Source organism: Embiotoca jacksoni, unplaced genomic scaffold (assembly GCF_022577435.1).
Source record: "Embiotoca jacksoni isolate LCO1_2020_lvr unplaced genomic scaffold, fEmbJac1.0.p SCAF_19, whole genome shotgun sequence".
In the NCBI taxonomy this organism is placed as follows: Eukaryota; Metazoa; Chordata; class Actinopteri; family Embiotocidae; genus Embiotoca; species Embiotoca jacksoni.
Genome location: NW_027185329.1, coordinates 3,765,482 through 3,790,727, shown reverse-complemented (window position 1 = coordinate 3,790,727; position 25,246 = coordinate 3,765,482). Strand labels below are relative to the sequence as shown.

The 25,246-nt window shown below is 38.8% G+C and overlaps 1 protein-coding gene across 1 annotated transcript in view; it reads left to right on the top strand.

The window, feature by feature from the left end:
• LOC138200419 (contactin-associated protein-like 4) overlaps nucleotides 1-25,246 on the top strand; it is a 95,689-nt gene that overhangs the window by 50,446 nt on the left and 19,997 nt on the right. Inside the window, exons 9-16 of the mRNA XM_069153056.1 lie at nucleotides 494-643; nucleotides 4,239-4,410; nucleotides 11,580-11,686; nucleotides 15,422-15,541; nucleotides 15,684-15,884; nucleotides 16,943-17,105; nucleotides 19,733-19,860; nucleotides 20,516-20,686. Coding sequence (XP_069009157.1) covers nucleotides 494-643; nucleotides 4,239-4,410; nucleotides 11,580-11,686; nucleotides 15,422-15,541; nucleotides 15,684-15,884; nucleotides 16,943-17,105; nucleotides 19,733-19,860; nucleotides 20,516-20,686 — 1,212 coding nt within the window. The remainder of the gene's footprint in view (nucleotides 1-493; nucleotides 644-4,238; nucleotides 4,411-11,579; nucleotides 11,687-15,421; nucleotides 15,542-15,683; nucleotides 15,885-16,942; nucleotides 17,106-19,732; nucleotides 19,861-20,515; nucleotides 20,687-25,246) is intronic.

Sequence of the window (25,246 nt, the reverse complement as noted above, 5' to 3'; positions counted from 1 at the left end):
GTATGTGTCACCCATTGTCTGACTTTCCAAAACCAACGATCCAACATTCACACTCACTTCATGTTATGATTAGACGGTTGTGTGGAGAAAAGAGGAGCAGGGTATTGTAATTCTCTTTCTTGTTTTAAGAGACATCTGTCTACACAGACCTTGTAATCACTTTATGCTTGTAAAAGCATATTCTTTAGCTTCAAATATGTTCTCCTTTGTTAGTGTAACATCTGGGTGACCTCACAGAAGTACTCTACATGAACACATCGTGTGCACACACTGATAAAGGACTGAGGCTGAAATGCTGACGTGCTTCTTTAGAGTCCAGATCTAAACTCTTAACACCATAAGGATCCACAAGGGTGTTTTCATTGACTCAAATTTGCTGTAGAACTCAGAAAATTAAGAAAATAAAACTGATCTGATGTCACATCAAGATTTAAAGTCAGCCATACCGTGTGATTTATCTTGTGTGTGTTTGTGTGTGTCTGCGTCCTCTCAGGCTCAGGTCTGAACGATGGTCAGTGGCACTCTGTGGAGCTGAACTTCAGACAAGATCATCTGAGCATCACAGTGGACAAAGATGAAGGAGCCACCGCTCAGACCAGCATCCCACTTCCTCTGACCTCAGATTCTCAACTCTTCTTTGGTGGTAAAAAGACATTATTATATGTATGACCTGCATCATGTATGTTGTTTTTATACTATGTCATATATGTTTTTTACACATGTACATTGAAACAGTCCTTTAGTGAATTTCTAAAAGCTTCCTTATGCAAAATATTATAGATTTTACGTAAACATTTAAGTATTTTGCTGTGAAAGATGGCAAAACTGCTGACATAGACATTTGGGGCTATTTAAAATTCATGCAGGTACTCTGGTGATAATTATCATCTCCAGATCTCCTTTGGAGGTTTAGTATCACCCAGAGAGGGATGAAGTCATAAAGCTGCTTAGTCTCTCCCTCCTCTTCTTTCTGCTGGCTGCTCTTCTTCTTCTCCTCCTCCCTCTTTCATGTCATCGTTGCCCTCTCCCTTCTCTCTTGCCTCTTTCCCTGTTTTCTTTCTCCTCGTCCTTACTTAATGCATTACCCTCTCTCTCTCTCTCTCCTAATCACCATCCCTTTTATCTTTTTTTTGAGGCCTCTTCTCTTTTATTTTCCCCCTCCCGTCTCTGCCGTTTGAATCCTTTCTCCCTCTAATTCATGCTCTTGTACACACATGCAAATCTAAACAAACTGCATGCTGTGTATATATATGCAGTACATTAAACTACTGCAGCCGTCACATTGTCAATTAATGAGCATGTAGCATTGAACAGTGCCTTTTCTAATCGCATTGAAGCTCACTGGTAACATTGTATTTTAACTCACCACATTTATCATTGATAAAGAGTTGTTTAATTATATAAACAACCAATCACTACAATATAATTTTTAAGAAGCTGTAATTTCATGTTCAGTATAACTGAGAATAACTAATAAAAATACTACTACTAATAATAACAACTGTAAAAAGACATGTATTTTTACATGTTGTACTCTACACCGATCAGCCACAACATTAAAACCACTGACAGCTGAGGCATTAAGTATAATACAACAGCTCTCATAAATCCTCCCTTCATATTTATTATAATGTTCAGCTGTTAATCAGTCTGATTGAGAGGTGTTGGTTTATTTGAATGATCATTTTGCAAACTAGTTTTTAGTGCTGTGGAAATGTAGTGGGTTAGTTAAGAGGTGTTCCTAATATTTTGACAACTCACTTCATTTAAATGGGATGGATAAAGTATGAGGAAAAACCTCTTAATAGAATACAGTGCAGCTCAACCGCACCAAAAATTGCAGTCTCCAAAATTACCATATACATATATCAACAATTCTTAATCAGACTCAATAACAACTAAACATTGTAATGCTTATGAAGGGAAGATGTATTATTATGTTATACGTTATGCCTTATTTAACATTATGGCTGATCGGTATATTTGTATTGCATTATCTGCTTTTATGGCTGCACACAAGTGTTTACAATTTAATTAACATTAAAAAAAAAACCACTTCTATCTGCTTACATTACTAATACATGTTTTTACACTCCTTATGAATGCTAAACAGGGAAATATAGTTATAGTACACCTAACACACAAAACAGTCTTGATATGATGAAAAAAAAAAGATTGTTTGACTGCTGTGGTGGTCACAGTGGTTTTTAACCTCGAAAGTAGAATAATTAGAGTTAAAACTCATCATTGCATCATTGAGACTGCCATAAGGAAAACAGCTCCTACAAAATATTCTCCTGCGCTTCTTAAATTCGAAGTGACAACGAGCAGTGACTCATTGCTTCCCCCCCTTCCCCCCCTCCCTCCGTTTGGATGTGTCGAACTGTGCGCCTGACAGGCGGACAGTAATTAGAGCAACAGCGAGCCCGGAGCAGAAGTGCTGTATTTGGCCCCCAGAATGCCACCATTCAGGATCAACCTCCTGTGTGAATCACTGATGGATAAAATATGGAGCTCATTCACAGCATTTGGCAATGATTGGTTTTATCTGACAGCCACCTCAGATCTGCCTGTGCTGAGGGTAGATGAGGATAAACACAAAGAATGGAAAATTCTCATCACATGGGCCAAGATAACAGAGCGGTGAACAAAAACATTCTGAGGGTAACCAGCTACTAAGGAGATGGTGTTCAGCCATGATTATATGATGAGCTACTTTCTTGAATTGAATGTGGACTCTGCTGGGAGAAAAGGGTTTGCTGGTCAGCCACTATTTCGTACATGGTGACATTTAAGGACCCCAAAGGAAAAAGAAAACACAGCAACTTGACCTTTCCTTTAGCGGAACCAGCAGGTCCAAAATGCTCACTGACTCTGTGAATATCTCAACATCTAGCAGTTGGATTGGAACAAAATTTGGCACAAACATTCATGATTTGCAGAGGATGAATCCTAATGATTTTGGTGCTCCCATGACTTTTTGTCTAGTCCCAGCAGGAGTCTGACATTTTAGGCTTTGAGCGAATTGCCTCGACAACAATTATATGGCTTTTCTTTCAATTTTAAACAGTTTTGTCTGATTTTTTTTAAAATTAACTTTGATAATCTCGACTTTATAACTAGATGTATAATCAGGTCAAATTTATTTCCAACACTTTTGTTTATTACCAAATATCTGAAAAATCTGAGAAATTCCCATCAGCCTCCAGATAACTTTATGTAGCAAATGTTAGCTGCATTGCCATGCTCGAGTGATAAAATGTTAAAGCATATGCCTGCTAAACATCTGTATGTTAGTATTGTCATTGAGAGCATGTTGCTATGCTAGCAGTTGCATTTGTCTCAAAGCACCACTCATCCTGAGGGCAGCTTGCAGAGCCACTTGCATTGCTGTAGACTCTTGGTCCTTTATCTTTGGAGAGGAACTGCATAATGCTGCAGGTGCAGCCTGCAGGGACACGATAAACCTACAACTCTACAGAGGCATTCAGTTTAAAATGACAAGAGTAGACTGTTTAACTATAAGCTGTTTCTTGCTTCCAGTTTCAGTTACAGTGTCTGTGTCATATCGTTCTGTGTCACAGGAGACTTTGTTTGCATTAGTTGTCAACTTGTGTCTAAAATAATAAGTGTTGTTCACAGCTTGGGAGGATTTCACACTGGAATTCAACAGCACATCACAGTGTCACAGAGAGTGTTAGTCCCCTATAGTAGTCCTCTCTCACTGTGAGGTTTAAACCTGAACTCCATCACCCCCCACATGAAGATGGTGATGATGTTAGATCTACTGACTCTACCAACCTTCTGGTTTCACCTAACATGTCTTTTATTATGAAAGGTGCAACCGTGGTTAGTGTATCACTGTTTCTGATGCTCCACTGTTTATTTTAAACCAGACAGGTTTCTTGATACAAATTTAGTCTGAAGAAAATATTCTATTTTCTTGAATGTGTTGTTTACATTGTGGTTTCTCTCAGTTGAGAGCGTATGACGTGCGCTGGGTCTTAAAAAAAAGCTGTTTATGCTTCCACTATTATTGAAAACATGATTAACTTGTCATGGAGACACATTTAGTTTTTTGGGGGGGAGAAAATCTGCTTTTTCTTGGTTATCTCTTATTTGTGAGAACTAATTAAAGTTAATTTAATGTTTATGAATGATCCTACCAAATAAACAGCATATAGATGAACAAAAAGTCAAACCACTGTTTAAGTATTGTCGTGTGTTTCTGTCTTCAGGTTGTCCCACTCAGAAGAGCAGTCAAGAGTGCAGCAACCCCTTCAAAGTGTTTCAGGGATGTATGCGACTCTTGACTCTGGATGACCAACGTGTTGATCTGATCAAAGTGCAGCAAAGGATGCTGGGAGACTACAGCCACTTGCAGATTGATATGTGTGGCATTATCGACAGGTGTGTCTCTAATCTGAATTCTTTTCTCAATTGTTGTTGTGAATGTGATGCATGAATCCTCCTTTTCTCAAAGTATTTATTCATCAACTATCATGAAGTCTCTGTATTTTGAAAGAGACACCACTGAGGAGTGGTATTTTTCAATGAGCATTTTTGCTTGTGGTTCAGTGTGATACAACATTTGAAAATCATTTTATTTTATATCAATTAGTCTCGCTTCCTATTTTCAACATGGTCTGTAGAGTTATTTGTTGCTGTTTAGGCTGATAGACCCTGGAGACTGTGCATAAAGAGACTTTTGTTGTCTGTAGTTATCACTGCATGACTCAGAAAACAACACACATGACTGGAAAAATAATTCATGATTTAACATAGCAGTTAAACTAAAGGAGTTTGGTAATGACTGGGGAGTAAAGTTGCTCTATAGGGAGGCTCAGGAAACAGAAAAGCTGCTTCTGGGTACTGAACTGTAACCCAGAAAACAAGCGAAATCAGTGGTTTCACTTGGCTGGATCTTCCTAGAGATGATTATTTCCTGTGTGACCTGTTGCTGACCTCGGAGAGCAACACAGCAGCATGTGGTTTTGGCTGTCGTGTTTCAGAAGCAACTGCATTTGGAGGCATATTTCAGTTTTTTGTCAACCCATTCATCTGTTACATTTGCTTTATTAGAGGTGTGTTGTGTAATTTTTACAGCATACAAATTCACATCGATTAAGTACGGACAGGTACATAGAAATAAAATACAATGAATACAAAATACTACATATACTAGCTGTCAAACAATGCAATAAAGGAATGCAGGGATAATTATTATATGAAACTACAGTATACCATCATTCTGACAACCTACTGACTGAGGATTTTTATTCAAGGGAAGGTTCAGGATGCGGATAGCTTAAATTTGTTATAACACACCCTTATTCTTTCACACGCAGTTATGTAAGTAAATGTAAATGTAAATCTGAACCATCTCTCAGGGGTGGCAAAATCACTTGTTTATAACATGGTATGAAAAAAATCATGCTGAAAGAAAATCCATCCCTGCAGCACAAGAGCCAGCCTTTGAAATTATATTGATAAAAAAAGCACTGGTAGCCATTTATTAATCCGAAACTTCCTTTCTTAGCCACTTAACACACTGGCTGCACCGAACTGGATTCCTGAGGAGAGACTAAAAGGCTTAGTGAGTGTAAGTGGATTAATGAGCACATTGATAGAATTTCACCTCCCCGTTTAGGTGATGATCAAATTCAAAAATGGCAACTATGTTTTTACCACATTACGTAGGCTTACAGAGTGTTACAACTGGGCGTAGCTAACCGTTTAAATTCTGCATTCATATATTGACCATCGAATGTTATATAACGTGTTGAGTTATAGGCACAATACAAAAATTGCACCACTTGATGACATGTACCAAATGTAATATCTTGGCAAATTCTTCATGATTAATTCGAATACTTTAAAATACAAATGTATTAACTGATAACGTTTCGATCTTTCTTGAATCTTTGTCAGATCAGAATGTTTTAAGTAAATGGAAGGAAAACACCCTGGTTGGTTTTGACAGGGTCATTAAACTTGTGTGGTTTGGAGAAAGTATGCAGGCGTTTACCTTTTTATTTTGTGCCATCTTCCAATACTCTTTTACCTACCTGATGAGTGTACAATTTCTCTCCCTTAACACGTAAACTGATCAAAATAAAAAAAAAAAACAATTCAGACAGCGATAATTGTTGAACATTCTGGGAAATACACCTTTTTTTTTTTTTTTTTGGGAGAGTCAAATGAGAAGACTGATATCACTCTCATATCCATTATTAATGAAGCTAGGATTAGTTTAGCTCAGCATAACGAGTGGGGGAAACAGCTTTCTTGGCTCTTTGCAAAGATAACAAAATCCCCCTTACGGCACCTCGAAAGCTTACCAATTAACACTTTATATCTTGTTTGTTTAATCTGTACAAAAAGAAAATAGCAAAACAAAAACAATGTTGTTTTTTTTAGGGTGTTGCTGTTTCTTGATCAGGGTCAGTGACTTCCTTAAGTCTTGTCATCACTGTAAGGTTGCCAGGTTGAAGTAAACAAACAAACTACAAAGTGTCTTCTGATCATGTAGCAAACATTCAAACCTGCTCTGGCCATATTCAAAAGTAAGAGATAAAGTCTGCCATAAACCACAATAAAGCATAAAAAATAAGGGTGCACACTTGGTTCTACATGCTAAAAGTAACAAAAGAAGTTTTTTAAAGAATGGAAAAACAAAACAAACCAAAAGAGAAGTTACTTTACCAAATGTCATTTTTGGAAAATTTCAAAAAATTGTTAAAACGCAGTCCTGAAATCTGACATGGGAGAAGTGTGTGTGGGAGAGGGTGATTCAGACACGCACTTTGTTGTGGCACACTTAAATCCTCAGGACACAAATGCTTTCCAAGGCTACTGTATGAAGTTTGTGAACTCAGCACCGCTACCACCCCCGACCTCTCTGCTCAGTGTGTGTGAGCGTGTGTTCTGAAAGGAGATAGATGAAGCTGTCAGAAAGCAGTAATTCTGACCTCTTTGCTTCTGTCACGTACGTGACAACTTAATAATAGGCCTTGTCAAAGCACACACACACACACACACACACACACACACACACACACACACACACACACACACACACACACACACACACACACACACACACACACACACACACACACACACACACACACACATTCAAATGTAAAAAGAAACACGGGTCACCAGGAGGTCCACTCTTCTGTCTGTGTATCGGCCTGTCAGACTTTGTGACACGCGTGTTGTTCAGGGTAACCAGGGACTCACAAACATATATCTTACCCTTTCCTGTCCACTGTCATTCCTAAACTCTCTCCTGTGTGTGTGTGTGTGTGTGTGTGTGTGTGTGTGTGTGTGTGTGTGTGAGAGAGAGATGCAGCAGCATGTCAGGGAGCAGGTGCAGAGCACACTGAAAGGATAAAAAAAAATACCCTCTTTTTCCCTCTCTCTCGCTCATGCTGTACAGCAGACCCACTTATTTTAAGTCTTTGTGGGACATCCCGGTCCTGCTGGCCAGTAATAGTGTGCAGATCGGGGCAGTTTCTGTGCTGTGTTGGTTTAGCCAGAGGCAGTAGTAGAAACCAGGGAGATTGGATGCAAGCCCTCTGATCCAAGCTACGTTAAAGGACACTGTCACACCACACTGGGAAGTTTTAGATAAACTACAAAGTCTCTTCTCTCAGTTAATCCAGGAGTCCTGTGATGTTACACGGCAAACTGATGGTGAAGCTGGGAGCCCTCTGGAGATTTACGGAGGACAAAGTGTTTGCAAAACTCAGACATTTTTGCCCTGGAAAGAGTTTGTGTAGATTTAGTGATTGGGACTGCGGCACAGTTCACCATCTGACCCAGGCTTGTGTTTGTGAATCTGTGTCTGTGTTCCCGTTTGAAGCTGCGTGTGCCGGCGGCAAACTGGATGTTGAAACAATGACAGAAAACGTCTCTGGCGCTGCTGGAAAGAGTGGCCTACTGTGGCTTCAGATGGTTCTCGCCAAGAAAAGTTCAGTTTGCCCAACTTCAGTGGAAAGAAAAGCAAAATGTCGAAAATAAACGCAGTGTGGTTGCGTGTTTAGACATTTAACTACCTTCTCTCCTGCTCTCCTCTTACGAACGAGAGTGAATAAACAAAACATGTTGCCGGGCTACTCGTTCTGAAGCCTAGGACAATATACAGTGTGATCATATAAATAATAGTAATAATGCAATACATAATAATATTTGTTTGTCTAAAGTAGCTAACAGCACGGGGTAAATGTGTGTATGTGTGTGAGCATGTGCATGCATAGTGCGTTCGGGACGAGGGGAGGGGCCGAAGAGAATACTTGCACAGGGGTCAATCACAATGATGTTACACTGCTGATGCTGCAGTATCATTTTTAAGTCCACAGTGTGCACACATCTGTCCATCCCTCTGGACTCACTGTCCCCCGAACCTCATTTCCATTGTTTCCTTGTTCAAATACAGCTGAAATACAAATAATGTTTCCATCGCTGCTGCTGTGTTCATCTATCCCTCCCTCCATCCTCCTCGTTACCATCTTCTCTGCTTCTCTCTCCCACCATCCATGCTTCCATCCTGTTGGATACCTGTAGCTTTGCATGAGGAAGACTCTGCGTGTGTGTGTGTGTGTGTGTGTGTGTGTGTGTGTGTGCTGTTACACCTCTATCTTTGTGAGTACCCGTGTGTTTTTGACCTTGACCGTGAGGACGTGTTTAAAAAATGTGGTTAAAGATATTTTGATGGCTGTGGTTAGGGTCGAATGCGATGGACTGTGTTATGCCACTGTGGGTATTCATGAGAATGCAAGTACATGTGTGTGTTGATAGCCTCTGACTAAAATTGATTTGGGGTGAAATGTTGTTGTGGTGCCAGTTTTCCCACCTGAGAGTAAACAAATACAAAACAAACTCACTGTAATTTCACAGTTACACAAAATGTGTTCTCAATAGGTTTATTTCCTGTTTCTGTATATGCAAACATCAGTATATCTCTGAATAAAAAAATAATGCACTGAAGAATGCATATGAATCTGTTGCTTGCGCTGTGCCTGACATTAAGACTTACTGCACATGCCCACATTCACCATACAGAACAGTAGAATCCTTGTTATCAATACCAAAGACAACGGCAATCAATCAATCCTTGCTCGGCCACCGGTGCGTTTGTTTACAGCTTTTAATGGACTGAGAAAAGCAGCAGGGTTTGTATCTGCACTGGAGAGAGGAGCTGGTACTCACAGTGACGGATGTGTGAGGTTTAAAGAGCTAATTTTTTTTTTTCCTGCTGGAGAAGTGACGTTTTCCTTATACTGTATGTGGTCTGGAGATCTGGGTGAGGTTTGACTCCACATCATCCTCATGGCCCTCGGTGGGAGGCGGCATTTAGCTGCACTGACAGCTTGTCAAAACATGCTGAATTTTCCTCAGCGTGGAATACACTCTGCTTCTGTGTGATCGTGGAGAAGATTTTTTTGATTCACATCGAGCTCTCTGTTGCACATGGAGCACACCGTCCAGGTTAGGATTTCTTCTGTGAACCCCCAAGTTGCCTTGTTGATGTTTACGGATAACCACTAGTGAGTGGTCACCTGTGGATTTTGTCACGCGGACGTTTCCCTATAAGTGTTGTTCATCACTGCAAACGTTTTAGTTGCAGATTTATACCCCAGAAGTATTGACTATATATAAAAGTGGATGTAGCTTCCGGGTCTGAAAAATGAGGCCGATGCGAAAGTGCCTTAAATTGCAATACCACTGAGTGCCACTAGGTGTTGGCTCCCAAAAGCCTCCAACTCCACAGACTACCATTCAACTTGTCTCATGAAATACAAAGTCAATACATTTTTTCCACAAGAAATGTTTATACTGTTAGCTAAAGTCGCTCCTTTTTATTAGTTTTCTGGCTGTAAATCTGAAAATAATGTGTCATTGATTAGAAAATAGATCTCAGAGAGCCTTGATTTTTTTGGGGGGGGCGTGTCTGTTTGATTGACAGGCCTGTGGTCCAGTCAGGTCATGGCTATCGGTGGGCGGGAACCAGTATCTTTTGGTTTCGAATCAGATCAATAATAATCCACTGTTCGTTCCCCCCCAGCTCGTCCAAATATGGTCCCAACTAGCAAGATGGTGCTCACAAACCAGTGGGTTAGGGTTACGTCACTGTTTGCTGTCACTCGTCCAAAATATTTAACTGACTGAGCATCGAAACAAGACAGCCGAGCTCACACACTCCCCTGAGAGGCACGGAGGTGGACACTATGTAGTTAATTCTGTCCTGTTTAGTGCGGTGAGTTAAAGAATGACAGGAAATAAACTTGAACCCCAGCTTTTTCTGAGCAACGTTATTATGGAAAACAAAACATGAACCGTAATTCGATGAACAGATGTTTGCCATTAGCGAACAGACTGTGTTGCATGGACCAGTGTTTCCCAAAGTTATTGAATCACAGTTTCTGCCTTTACTTTTTTTCATTTATTTTTAATCCTGTTGACTTTATATAGAAATGGTTAAAAGTTGACCTTAAAACTGCCTGATTGAAAATGTTGGAGTTGTGCATTAATGCACAATTGGACAGACAGGGGGAAAAGATACATCCCTCATTCGTCAAAAACATTGTGCAGTGTAGTTCCTGTGTCTCTTGTGAGTCAAGTCCATAGACTGCAAATGCAAATTAGCCTATTAGTGCTGAACTACAGTTTATTTAACTGCACTTGGTCCCAGCTAAATATACACCAAATTACTGTTTTTCAGTAGACTATTAAATGTAATACACTGCCAACAGAAAATGACCTTTTCTTACATCTAATAGCAACACCACAATCAAGGTAATTTTATTCTTATTTTGGGGGAAATATCATATACTGCACTGGCTAAAAAGCAAAGCTTTGCATGCTGTGTTGGGGTTTTGAAAGCGGTGACAAGGAATAAAGCAGAGGAAAACAATAACATGATCAGCTTTAGCCAAGGAAAGTCAAAATATTACACAAGAAATCAAACAAAACAAAAAAAATCATGTTAGAATGATAAATAATATATAACCTCAAAGGATTGACTGCCGAAGCCCCTCCAAAAAAGAGAAAAGAAAACATCGACTAAAAATCCAGATATCTTGGATTTCCCTTCTTAGCTTCACATTTTTTGAAAACATAAATAAAATGTTCAGAATGTGTTTATACATTAGGATGTGCTGAGAAGGAGGATCTTTGCGCCACCTCTGCAGATTATGAAGAGATGTGGTGCTATGGTTGAAAAAACTTTGAGAGACATGTTGGATGGTAGTTCAGGAGTTTTGACTCTGGATGATGCAATATTAGTAAGGAGCACTAACAAAGGGATGTTTCAAACCTTCTACCTCTCAGAACATCCACCTGCGCTCCACTTGACATTAAAATAAAGACTTCTGAAATATTGTTTTAAAGACTGAAATGTTTTTGTTTTTTGAAAGGCTGCTTTTATTCAGGTCCCTCCAACACACCTCCTCATCTGGAGGTTCCTTTTCTTATTGACATCCTTGAGAAACTTTTTGGCAAACTTTTAACAAACAATAACCTCCCCTCTCTGTCTGTGTTTGTATGTTTGTCTACGTCTTTCTGTCTCCCAGGTGTTCTCCCAGTCACTGCGAACATGGAGGTAGATGCATGCAGTCGTGGAGCACCTTCCACTGTAACTGCTCCAACAGCGGCTACAGAGGAGCCACGTGCCACAGCTGTAAGTAACCAGCCACAGGGCATCTGCAGCTCTTTAAAATGTCCGAAGCATAAAATGTAATCAGGGAAAAAGTAGGATGAGGTATCAGTATTTTTTTTCTGGCTTTAATTTCTTTGATCATTAGATTTCCTTGAAATTAAAGTCCTGTGAATGTACCCAGTAGACACTGAAATCCTGCTCACATTAGATGGCATTAACTTAAAGTCGTACTAATAGATTGCTTTGGCCGCTTGGGGGAAGCACAGCAAACTTAGGAAGTAATAGATATAATATATTATCACCTTATGAAGTGGTTAATGGCAAATGTATTCACAGAGGGTTGTTTGCTTACACATTCAACAGACATTTGGAGTTGAGTTTCTGTGTCCCCTTGATTCTTTGGGTCTGATATTTATTAAAAAATGTTGTTCTGTTTTGGTGCATTATTCACCACCTTATCAAAAGTAATGTCTTTGTGATGTTTATTGCATAGCTGGTCGTGGGCAGTGAGATTTCACAACTTTTCTTCTTAAAACAGTGGCCTGCTGTGAGTGAACACACTGAGAGTCATAAGACTGAACCTAAACAGAAATGTTGCAGGTTGTAAAATCCAAAAAAATCAGCTGAAGGGTGATAAAATGCACTGTAGCGCTGAGGGGACCTGAAGAACTTTCACATTACAGTCAGTTGGTATAAACCCATATAAACATATTAAATAGTGCATCTTAAGAGTAGTTATAATGTAAGGCAAGAAAATTAGAAATTTCCTGAGCTATTTTCTTTTTTTAAGAATTTAAAATAAATAACTAATTATAATTATCTGATTTTAAATTGTTTTATTTTGCAAAAACAGCTTCCTTAAAATGTTTTATTATATGCTTATAGTAGTTGAATGCTAAAAGAAAAAAGGTCAGCAATTGGATCAAAAACCTTCGAACAACTATTCTTTGATATGAAAACGATTCAATAAAAATCTGAAACTAAAACTTCACGAGCCCATGTCACAATAAATATCCAGAAACATATGAAATATTAAAATGTGACAGTGGTATTATGGATGTGTTGGAAGAATCAGAATTGCATTTTATTTCCTGTCAGGAAATAAAGTTAGTATTCCAGACGTGTTTGTATTGGACTTGCGCTAATAACGTAGAGGCTGCATGTCCCCCAACAGTTAATTTCCTTCTGTCTTTTTTTCTTATAGCATTGTTTCAGAACTTTAATTAGCTGTGTTCAATCGGGAATAGACCAAACAGATTGGTGGTACTTCATTATGCTGAGTAAATTAGAGTTCCATTTAATTTGAAAGACTTAAATGATCTTATTTATTTTGCATTCGGACACCTGCAGATGAACCACTGCTCTTTGGTCTTCTTATTTTGTTTGCTCATTTATAAATAGGCTGTGCATATATATTAATGAGATATGTGTGCACAGCCTGTAAAGCGACATGACAGCGAGACGATGGGGCAAAGGTGTATACTGAAATCAAACACGCTTAAACTGTGTCACAGAAGAAAGAGACACTTCAAAACATCTTAGAAAACAATGTATTTTCTCTGAATTAAAGCAGATGTAACCAGTATCATGTAATTTCTGATCTTTGGCAACAGAAATGCACAAAGTAAAAATGTGCCTAAACTGGTTGTGATATCACTTTTTACCCAAACAATCCACTGCAGTCGATACACAAATACACAAAAGAATGATCAAAGCAACTCTGAATAGTTAACTTATGCATTTCCCCCCCAAATGCATCAGATACTTTAGAATTAAGCTAAACAGGCTTTTAGTAGAAAATGAGCTTAAAATAAACGGTGATGGGTATTTACTGAAAGTTACACATTACCTGCAGGCCTGTGGAGACATGTGGAGAAGTTTGCCCCAAATTTGATGTGCTGCTTCTCAACAGAAATAGCCTGGTTGGTAATACATAATGCAGAAAATAAAGTGTCACTTTATCCACTGAGGGAAAGCTGAAGAAAGAACAAAGGGATGGCATCCTGCTGCAGATGAAAGCCACAATTTGTTCCCACTTCTTACTTCAAAGAGCGCACATCAAGGACAGCATCAACACTTGGCTGTGAACTTCTTCCCTTTTTCTACTTTCTTAATATTTTGATTTTAAAAATTTGAGATTTCCAGGTGCTAAAAATTATAATGTTTATAATGCCAAGAACTGAAGCGATTTCTAGATTACACTCGTGTTACGCTGTTCGTTGACCCATCTCATTTACATTATTTTAATGTTACAGAGAGCTTGAAGTTTCTAGTTGATGATTCATGCTAGTTACAAGGTCAAACAATCAGCCTTAACTCATATTATTTAGCGTAATTCAACCCATGGTGTGTGTTAGCAGAAAAAAAACTGACAGACATGACAAAGAGAGAAGTATGAAGATTTAGAAAGATGAAACCCAGAGAGAGCTAATGACTGGAAGAAAGGGAGAGAGATGAAAAGGGAGAGTCAGGCTGGGAGAGGGAGGTGGAAAACCATGTCAGAAAAGGGGAGTGAGTCCTAAGGCATGCTGTTCTTTCCAGATAAATGGATTTCAACTTAGAGACTTGCCTACAGTATTTTAGGTTAGTCAAATTAGAAATTAAAGAGATGGTGGCTTTGATTGTACTGCCAAGCATTGATTGAATCTTTCTACATCCTGGTGGTGTGATCAACTCTGAGCACTCACTCACACACACACACACGCACGCACACGCACGCACACGCACGCACACACACACACACACACACACACACACACACACACACACACACACACACACACACACACACACACACACACACACTCACTCTGCTCATCTCTGTGTTTGATTGTTATATCTTTCTTCTGATGCTCTTAGATGGACTCCTGTGACTCCCTGTAATTTTTGGAGGTGTATGTAGTCTACAGAGCAAATATTATATAACAGGAGACCTTTATATAACTGGTTTTCACCTTTTTTTTGTTCTTCAGTTGCCAGTTTTATTGTTACATAATTTTGTAATTGATCAATGCCTTTTTTAAATGATCCATCTGTTTGACGTTCACTCTTCTTGCCTAGTTTGTGTGATAAATCTAATTTTGCTGCGGCTAAAAGTTTATCTGTGCCATTTTTTTTTTTTAAATACTAATGCAGTAAGGGTTAATCAATGTCTTCTTTAGGCTGTGGGACAGTTCACAATCAAGGCATTTGTAACATTACTTTTAAATGCTTATAAAATCCCAGCTCTGATTCTTTACATATATATAATTTGCCTAAGATTACAAACTAAATAAATGTAGTGCGTGATGGGCATACAAAGCACAGGACTGTCGTACTGAGCTCTTATTAGTGCAGGATATTGAATTACAAAAGCAGATACTGGAGGAAAAGTGATTTGTTAATTTTGTGAATTGCCATTAACTCATATTGTTTCTTCTTTATTTTTGATAGAAAAATATGCTACATCGGGTGGCATTAAGTTTCTTACAAAATGTGTTTCAGGTTACAAATTGAAATCATTTAGGTGCCAATTTTAGAGAGCAGAGAAAGTGTTGTATCAATTTAATCGAATTTGACTTTATCATTCCTGTTTTTTTGTTTTTTTTTAAGTTTAACCACATCTTTGAGTGCTCTTTGTCAGGATGCATGTTACTAGTAATGTAGACGAAAGTGCAGTGGTCCCAAACTTTTACACAGTATTCTGCACAATAAGTATAAAAATTGATTGAAGATGTCATAATAGTTGATAATATGGTATTATGTGTTCCTCCTCAGCAACATATGAGCAGTCGTGTGAGGCGTACAAACACAAAGGGAACACATCAGGACATTATTACATAGACGTGGATGGCAGCGGACCAATCAAACCTCAGCTCATTTATTGTAATATGACAGGTAAGGTACGCACAGGCACATATACTTTATTTAATTCCACATAATCATGTCTTTTTATTATTTAAACGACTCTCCAGCACCTCTCCGCTAACAATTTTATGTGCCCCTCACCCTCCACCCCCTCTCCCCTCCACTCCACCAGAGGACCAGACGTGGATGGTGATCCAGCACAATAACACAGAGCTGACCAGACTTCAGCCATCACCTGAGAGAAACCAACATTTTGTCTACTTTGACTACTTGTCTGAAGAGGCGCAGTTAGCAGCCATCATTGGCCAATCAGAGCACTGTGAGCAGGAGCTGTCCTACCACTGCAGGAAGTCCCGCCTTCTCAATACACTGGGTAAGGTTTTCAACATTTTATTTTTAAACCTGAGATGAGATGTTATCGAGGAAAGTAAGATATTCAAGGTTGATTACTATTGTTAAGCAGTGTGAGTTTGTTTGTGGAGGAGAAAGTGCAGTAAAATGTCATGGAAGCAGGAAACTTCTTTGCAAAGCAGGCTTTGCTGCATCTGAGAGATCTATATCTGGTACCAGAGCGCAGTGGTGTGAATTGCTGATTTAGTTAATTTAGTAACTAATTAAAAGATCAATTGCATTTCTGTTGTGCATTTTCTCCCTCTCATTTTGCTGCAGCTAAAAGCTTATCTGTGCCAGAACCTGATTTACCAAGTATATCATCTGCTGCTTTTGTTTCTGGGACCTTTTTGTGTATTTCTTTCTTTAAATAAGGACTTCACATTAAATACATTGGACTGGGTTCAAAGGAGGCACCAACAAGCTGCATTTTGCCACAAGCTACAAAAACCATCTGCTTGCCTTTTCTTAGAAGTCACCCATCTTGTTTTTTTAACCTGTGAACCAGCACTATGTACATTAAAAAGTCTAATTATCAGGATGCTTGTGAAGAAGAGGAAAGTCTTGAGGGATTAGCGGCTCGTTGTCTGACCAGTTTTATCAGCGAAACAGCAGTAATAGAAAAAGCTGAGCACCAAGATGGGTGTTAGGTTTTGTTGGAATCCTAAAGAGATGTGTGTACTTAGGCAGACAGATGGAAGAAGAATAGAAGTGGGGAAGGATAACGATCTCTATTTCACAGTTGATATTCAAGTCAAGTGCAAACATACATCTTCAAAATCTGTGTGGATGAAAACATAGAAGAGTGACAATTCTCTGTTGGAGACGTTTCCTGCTGAGCTGTCAGTTACTGTATCTTCACAGGACTTATGGGCTTACCTCTGTTTTAAAATTGATGTGAAATCCATCTTTGTGTTGCAGTAGAACGGTTTGCTGCAGAGAAAAAAAGAAAAGATTGGTGTTTAATGGTGCGCGCATTTGTGTGTGTGTGTGTGTGTGTGTGTGTGTGTGTGTGTGTGTGTGTGTGTGTGTGTGTTTCAGAGGGTGCGCCGTTCAGCTGGTGGGTGGGAGGTCTGGGTCCAGGTCAGGTCCAGACATACTGGGGCGGAGCTCTGCCTGGCAGCCAGCAGTGTGCCTGCGGTCTCCAGGACAACTGTGTGGATACAAGTCACTACTGCAACTGTGACGCTGACTTCGACCGATGGTACTATACTTTATTTTGCAAGTGTGTCCTTCAATATCCAATAAATAAAGGCTCTTTTAAAGGAGGAATTAAAACATAAAGAGGAAGTATGAATTAATCCAGTATCATCTGTAAGACGTGACATTTCTGCTTCATTAAAGTGACAAAATATGACGACAGATAACCCAGTAATATTGAAAAAACACATTTTATTGTATCAGAAGTTGCTGTCGTTAGATAAATTGTCATTTGACATGGACAAAGTTTTCAGTGTTTCCAAATTCATAAACAATTTTGAGAACAACACAGATTGCAAATTTAAGCTGATGATAAATTGTTTTGTTTTTGTGACTAGGTTTTTTTGGAAAGCAGCATTTTTCCTTTCAAATTCACAATGGCACCTCTCCAGGAGCCAATTCACCTAAATGACAAAAAATTACTATTTTCCGAAAAACCTCTATCTATCCATCCAGCTGCTCCAGTTTTCCTGTCAGAACAATTGCTTCTCGTTTGGCAGTGGTGCTAAATTACGGCTTTCTGATTGGCTGCGGTTTGTGATCAATAACGAGACCTAATTAAAGTTTGAATGTCAATTTTCTAACTGTAAGTAACTCATTTCTTTTCACATGGCCTTTTTCGTGCCTCACTAAACTAATACTAATGACATTCCAGCTGCCCAGTTGGTTATTTGGCATCAATAATATGTTTCTTTAATGATTTCACAGAATTATGATCAACATCAACATTAAGGAAAGACAATTTGACTTTATTTTAATTGGTTGGGGTCAGAAATGTGAATGCTAACGGATAATGGTGAGGGGGGCTCCTCCAACAAAGGTTGAGAACCGCTGATCTAAACACTTTTTACTTTGCTGTTTTACATACACATATATATATATATATATATATATATATATATATATATATATATAGATAGATATTGAGATTCAAAAGGTCAGTTTCTAAGAACATTTTCATAATTCATGATAAGGAGTGCTGATAAACTGCAAGAAATCAGAGAAAGCAGTTTATGTGTAAAATATCACAACTATTTCCTATGTTAGGATACTTCATAGTGCATTATCATCACAACTGGTAATTATATAGAAAACTTTGAACAACTTATTTATTATGGTAAGGGTGGCATCTTGTATCTATAAACAAGCCACTGCCAGCCAATCAGAAAGGGGACGTTTTCTGAGCCATGGTGTAATAATGAAGTGTCTTAATATAAAGAAATGGAATTTAAGAGCTCTGAGTCAGCTTTGCTCATCATATGTTTGTTTCACTAGAGTATTAACTGGTAATAGCATGAAGAAAATGTATTGTTTCTATGGTTACCTGCACTTTAATATACATGCACTAGTGATTTATGATGATATATTATAGAAGGAATTACTGTATACAGTCTTAGCTTTTCCAGCAGCACAGCTCCTAGAGACAGATATGACAGCTTGTGGGCCAATCCTCCACTTTGGTCCATGAATCCTGCAGACTTCCAGATTCCTAAGTGTTTGTTCTTCCGCCTTCAAATAAGGACTTCATACACAGCAAATCATGTGTACAATGGTAAAGGTTCAAAAGACGCTACTGATTTCATTTGAGATAAAACTGTTTAAACTGCATTTGCAGCACAGTAAATTATTAAAATTTCATTATTGCAGCTTTAATTTCTAAAAAGCCGTTCATTTGTTTGGACCAGCTTTGAAATGTTTCACATAGGGAGAAATGTAAGAGACTTTGGAGATTTATTTTGAAAAGGCATCTATTGTTTCTGAGATTCTTCAATGAAATGATTCAATCTTTCAGTTGTTTACCATCACATCCAGCCACACTAGACTGAAGCCAGCCATAAGACATGAGGGGCAAATCTCGTGACATTTAAACATTTCCTTCTGTGCGTTTTATCCAATCTTACATTTAAATCATTTCATCCATCCTGTTAGCCAGTCTGTATTTAGGTCACCTTCCCCAATCCTGTGACCAATTCTGCACCCTTATTCTAACCAATCCTGCTCCTGTCTGCATAGCCAAAGGTCCTTCTTTCTATTGTCTCTCAGACCAAATCTGTGCGACTGAATCCAGCTCTATTTTTTTAGGCTTTCTCCTGCCATCAATATCTCATCAGATTCACCGGTACTGTGTGTGCCTACAGTCTTAGATTTATTTTTGTACTACATTTCGCAGCAAAAAAGCAGACTGCAGGAATTTTGAAGGACCTCAGAGCCGAGTGTGTGCGGCATGTTGAATCAGCCTACGTTCGTTCAGAAAAACGGTTCCACAAAACATTGTTTCAGACATGTCGTGTCAGCTGAAATGCTTTCGCTCCATGTGCACGTCTACCAATAAACCTCAGAGAACAAGTGAGTGCAGTCGAGCGATGGAGCGTTGCTAATTTAAATGCAGTTTGTCCCACTTTTTCAAACGCAGTGTAGTTTGAGTTCAGGTGTGCAAGTTTTACACGGTCTCTGTTTGCATGATCAGTCATTTTCCTCATGATGTCTTCTTCACTTCCTCCACCTTCTTTCTCCTTATTGTACTCCTCTCATTTTTCTCTTTTACTCAAATTCCTTCTTGTTGTTCTCCTCTTCCTCTTCCTCCTCCTCCTCCTCTTTCCCCATCTCCTCTTCATCCACCTCGTCCCTCAGGACCGATGACTCAGGCCTGCTCACACACAAGGAGAACCTCCCCGTCAGGTCTCTGGTGCTGGGTGACATCCAGCGGCCGGGGTCAGAAGCTGCCTACAGGGTAGGACCCATCCGTTGTCATGGAGACAGTAAGTCCATTTCATTTGGCTTTGGACACATGATGACACTCCTGTTTTTCTCCACATTTATTATATATTTTATTATTATGCATAATGAGGAAGTTTTGAAGGGATATGATGTAAGGAATATATATATATATATATTTTTTTAACCACACAGTGGACTTAATTAAAGGAATCCCGGTATCCAATCTCCTCCTTGCCATTTAACTTGGTAATGGAAAATAAGCTGCAGCGAATTCTACTGGCTAATTAGTACATCCATAGCTAGAATATGGCTCTGTTTATGCTCTTTAATAACCACTCTTAATGTAAAGATATATAATGAACTTATGTAAGTGATATATTTCATTCTATTCTAATTGCTTCTATTTTCAGCATTCGGTTTTAACAAGTAAATAAATAAATGTCTTGCATGATAAATCAACATAAATGAGATAGCATAGCTGGAGTTCTGCCTTTGTTCCTAGCTAATTAGCTGAACAGTTGGCTCATTTGTTTACTACACGATTTTCATTATACAGCCATCATAATGAGTTTTCTTTTAATAAGCTTTGTTCCAGAGTGATATATCGAGTTTCTGAAAAATGAAGTTTTACATCCATTTTTCATTATAAAACAAACAAAAAAAGGCATTTAAAAAGTGAGTTTCTCTTTCCTTCAGAGAACTTCTGGAACGCCGCCTTCTTTGACAAGGAGACGTCCTACCTTCACTTCCCCACGTTTCATGGAGAGCTGAATGCAGACATCTCCTTCCTGTTTAAAACAACGTCCTCGTCTGGGGTCTTCCTGGAAAATCTGGGCATCAAAGACTTCATCAGGATTGAACTCAGCTGTAAGTGAGAACTTAATGTTCTGCATCATTATTATATGATTGTTTTCTTGATTTATTCTCTAATGGGGACACTGTAACAATATTATTATAATATTATTACTTCACTTGGATGCTTGAGCTTCACTGTACAGAATGATGTATGTGCTGAGTTTCTACGATTTAAAAGTTGAAAATGTTCATGTTTGAGCAAATCTGAGTTCAAGAGCCAGTCATGTTCCAGTAAGCAACTTACACAAGTGGAGGTGGAAATTTGAAGCCTCAGCCAAAACTGAGATTTTTTTTTCTTTTGGAAAGAATCTAATTATCGGGGGTTTCTACCAGAGAAACTTTCTCAGGGGACCAGGTACCTTTCTATGGAATTACGCCAGTGCTTCGACTGGAAAATACTGGAACAGATATTATAGTCCCTGTTTTTTTTTTTTTTTTAAAGGTTCAGAGACTTTAGGGTTTATACCTTGCAGGGCAGACCCCCACTGGTTAGTCTTACTGATGCCAGTATTGATATTTGGACGAGGGTCAGGCATATTTCCTTTTTGATTAAGATTAGAAACAAGGAATAAAAAAAAGAGCAAAAGAAAGAGTGCGAACAAGAGAAGCATATGTGATGTTTGAACACATTAAAGAGTCAATGAGAGAAAGCAGAAGTACAAGGAACAAAGGAGAGAAATAAAACCTAATTCTCTGAGTGTTTCGCAGTAGTTGGGTTCCAAACCAGAAATAAATAACTATCAGACACATTTTTCAAACACAGATTGTACTGCAGATACTATGAAATCTCCTCTGTATTTCTCCTTTTCATTCATTAATTGCATCTAACTTGTTTATCAAATGTACGGTTGCATTTAGTTGCTAGTTTAGTTCCTGAGAGTAGTTCTTGGAGCTTGGTGGTGGAATCTTTAATGTTGTTGTCTATCAAAAACAAACAAAAATTGTTTCGGTGGCTGGATGAAAACAACAAATGTTGACTTTGACACAAGAAACCATTGTTCAGTGTCGGTTTTATACTAACAGTTTTATACCTAGCAATGTGGGTGTTGTTTTAATCACGATGACGAAGCCTTTTCAACTAAAGCCAATATTCTAGTTACTTTAACCCTATTATCTTAAATCAAAGTAAGTTTTGTGATTTAACTGTGTCAGTTTTAGATTTTATATTAGAAACAGATTCAGATGATACTATGAAATCAAGTTTGCCAATCAGTGGACTCAGATCAGAAAATGTTCCTGTATGTCAGTGTGTATGTCAGCACAATAACAAACTACAGATGTTGTTTTATTTTTTAATTTGGAGGACTCGCTAGGTGGTTTTTCACAGAAGGTTTTTATGTTTGTGTAGCGTGATCTCAATGTAATATCAAACTTTCGCACTGTCTATCGCTTTCTCTCTCGCTCACACACACACACACACACACACACACACACACACACACACACACACACACACACACACAGCAGGACAAATGGCATCCCTCCTCCTTGGGGATGCCCCGTCATTGTTACAGCAGAGCAGGTCTCTTATCGCACCGCACCACTATTACTGCTGTTATTATGACAGCTGGAGTTCAGATGACTCTGTATCATCATTACTGCGTCTAACATGACTGCAGCCGGCCAGCAGCAGTTTCTAAATTAAGTTAGGCCTCTGTTTCTGCTTCTCCCTCCACTGGCTGCATCGTCCATGAGGGATGATGTTTTGTTCAAACACAGATGTCACCACTCTGTTAACTTCACCCCTTAAATGTGGAGTGTAGGCGTGCTGGTAGTGTTATGATGGATGACTGGTCGCCATGTGGCCTTCAGCTCACCTCTCCTTATTATAGGTTAAGTTTTGGGCCTATTAGCGCTGTGTAAATGCTGCGAAGATTAATGACTACAGCATGCTAACCTAGATTATCTTATAATCAGCACATACTTACTGTGCCTGTCTTAACAAGAAATGGCAGCGATTTGGATTTGTGTCCTTAAAAAAAAAAAAAATCCTTGAATGTTGTCTTTCTGTGTGATATAACAAGAATATGGAGAACGTACCAAAATATTGGGCTATTATTACTGCAGGTAAAATGACAGGTGAAAGTCCACAGCTGGGTTATTGGCTCTTTGAAGGTATACTCACACACAGCGGTGCTCTGAGTCAAATGCTCGGTCAGCATGGTAACATTACCACAATCCCAATAATAAACACAATAATAATAAACTTTATTTAGACAGACGCTTTTCTTAACAAAGTTACAAAGTGCTTTACAGCAAAAAAGAGGGATAATAACAGCAGATAAAACAAAAACACAGCTACAGGAAAATATAATATGGCAACAGTGGGATTGTAATACACAGCAGCATATTAAATATTCATAACTGCTTTGCTATGATGTTTTAAGAAAGAATCTTTAGTTCCACAGCAAAGGCGCAGTTTTTTCTGGTCACAAGACAAGGAATAAGCAGAAGTATCCCCCTCCACCTATCAGAGGGAATTACATCCTTATTGATAATTTGGGGCAAGGCCATGATCAGAACTGTGCAGTCAATACTGAGGACTACTGGCAGCCATTGTTTGTTGGCCGGGTCAGGAGTAATATGTTAATATCTCAGTGCCAGTTAAAATCCAGGCAGCAGGGCAGAGCAGGCCACATGACTGCACCGTCCACGGTTGGATTGCATCACCCCGTGTTTCCCGTCTGCCTTTTTAATGTTGACTGTAGCCCGATAGACGCAAACCAGGCACACAAAAACATGAAGCAGCAGTTCGAATAGCTGATGCCAGCATACGGTGCATTCCTGGAGTGCAAGTCAGGAAGGTCCACTATTGCCATCACTAGAAAAGCTAATTAACTTGTGATTGCTTAATTCTTCCATTTGGATATACAGACAGATTACACAGTGAGGCTGAAAAGCTATCATTGAATCTGAAAATTATCATTATGTGTGTTCTTATATGTTTCAACTGATACTGAGATTTGTTTTTGTGTTTACAGTTCAGAACTGAAGAGGCTGTTGACATGTTTGATACGAACCAACTGTGTGATCTCACAATGCTTCAGAGACTCGGTTTTAGTAGCACTAGCACACAAACAAACACACGCACACGCACGCACACACACACACACACACACACACACACACACACACACACACACACACACACACACACACACACACACACACAGAGAGAGACAAACAGATGTGTCTCTGTGGCTGCAGTGTTTCTCTCCTGCCCTGGGCTGGTCTCTAAATCATCTCAGATCTGTGTCCAGCTGTCTGTCCATCCTGCCAACAGATGGACGGGTGGGAGGAAGTCACTTCACTTTCCTGCCAACACGTGATGATGGAGGAACATGGCCTTCTAATGGGTTTATTGAAAGATGGCACAGTCTGGAGCCAGACTGGGGAAAAAAATGTTTTCCTATTTCCCTAAAAAAAAAAAGTCTAGTGCATTTTAACAGCTAAAATAAAAATATTGTTAGCCCAAAAAAAAAAAAAGAGAAGAGAAGAGATTTCTTGTGAGAAAAAAAACCTCATCGTTTCCTGTGTAGGAATATTACACATTCTATATATCTATCTGCTGAGATAACTACAGATGGAGGCGTTTATGTTTTTGGGTGATTCACCTGTCCAAATTTATTCTCGTGACCACGATACCTCAAGGACGCCTTGATGAAATTCCTTCAGATTTGGCACTGACGTTCATTTGGTACAAATGATGAACTAATTATATTTTGGGGTCAAAGGTCAAAGTTGTAATAACTTTACGTCGATTCATTCTCATGAATGCGATATCTTAGGAACGCCTTCAGGGATTCTTTTCAAATTTGGCACAAACATTCATTGGAAATCAATGAACTATCTGTTCCATTCATCTTTCCCATTCTGCTGGATGAGATATCTCAGGAATGCCTTGAGAAAATGTCTTCAAATTTGACACAGATATTCTCTCGGATTTAAGGATGAACTGATTAGGTTTTGGGGGTCAAAGGTCAAGGTTAGTGACAGCATTTAAATAGCATTTATTTATAGACATGTAAATAGATTTTTCTAGCGATGGCAATATTACACCACTTTGAATGCTGGTTTATTTTGACCTCATCTGGACTACTGTAATGTACTTTATTCTGCTATGAACATGAGCTTCCTTCACCTGCCCCAGGTGTTGCTGCCTTTTTGGCATTTTTATTGTGTGGTGTGCTCTGCAATTATTTGGCATATTTTAATTATGAGCCTGGATGTCCATTACATTCAGTATAAATTCTACTGATCACTAATGAAGTATTACATGCCTTGCTCATCACTGGACAGATTTCACACGCATCACTTAAAATTTCAAACAAATTAAAAATGGCTTAATCTGACCTTTTTTGCTTACATTTAATGAGAAATGTCCTTTTTGTCATCCATAAATACATGTTAAGTTAAATAAAACTTGCTTGACATACTATAGCTTTAAGAGTGTATAAATTATACTGGCATTAATAGGTTGTTAAAAGTCTGCCTCTGTGAGTGCAAAGATGGAGCTTTGGAAGTGAAATTAAGCATTTATGGCTTTTTACAGTGTCATGGGAGTTGTGTTAA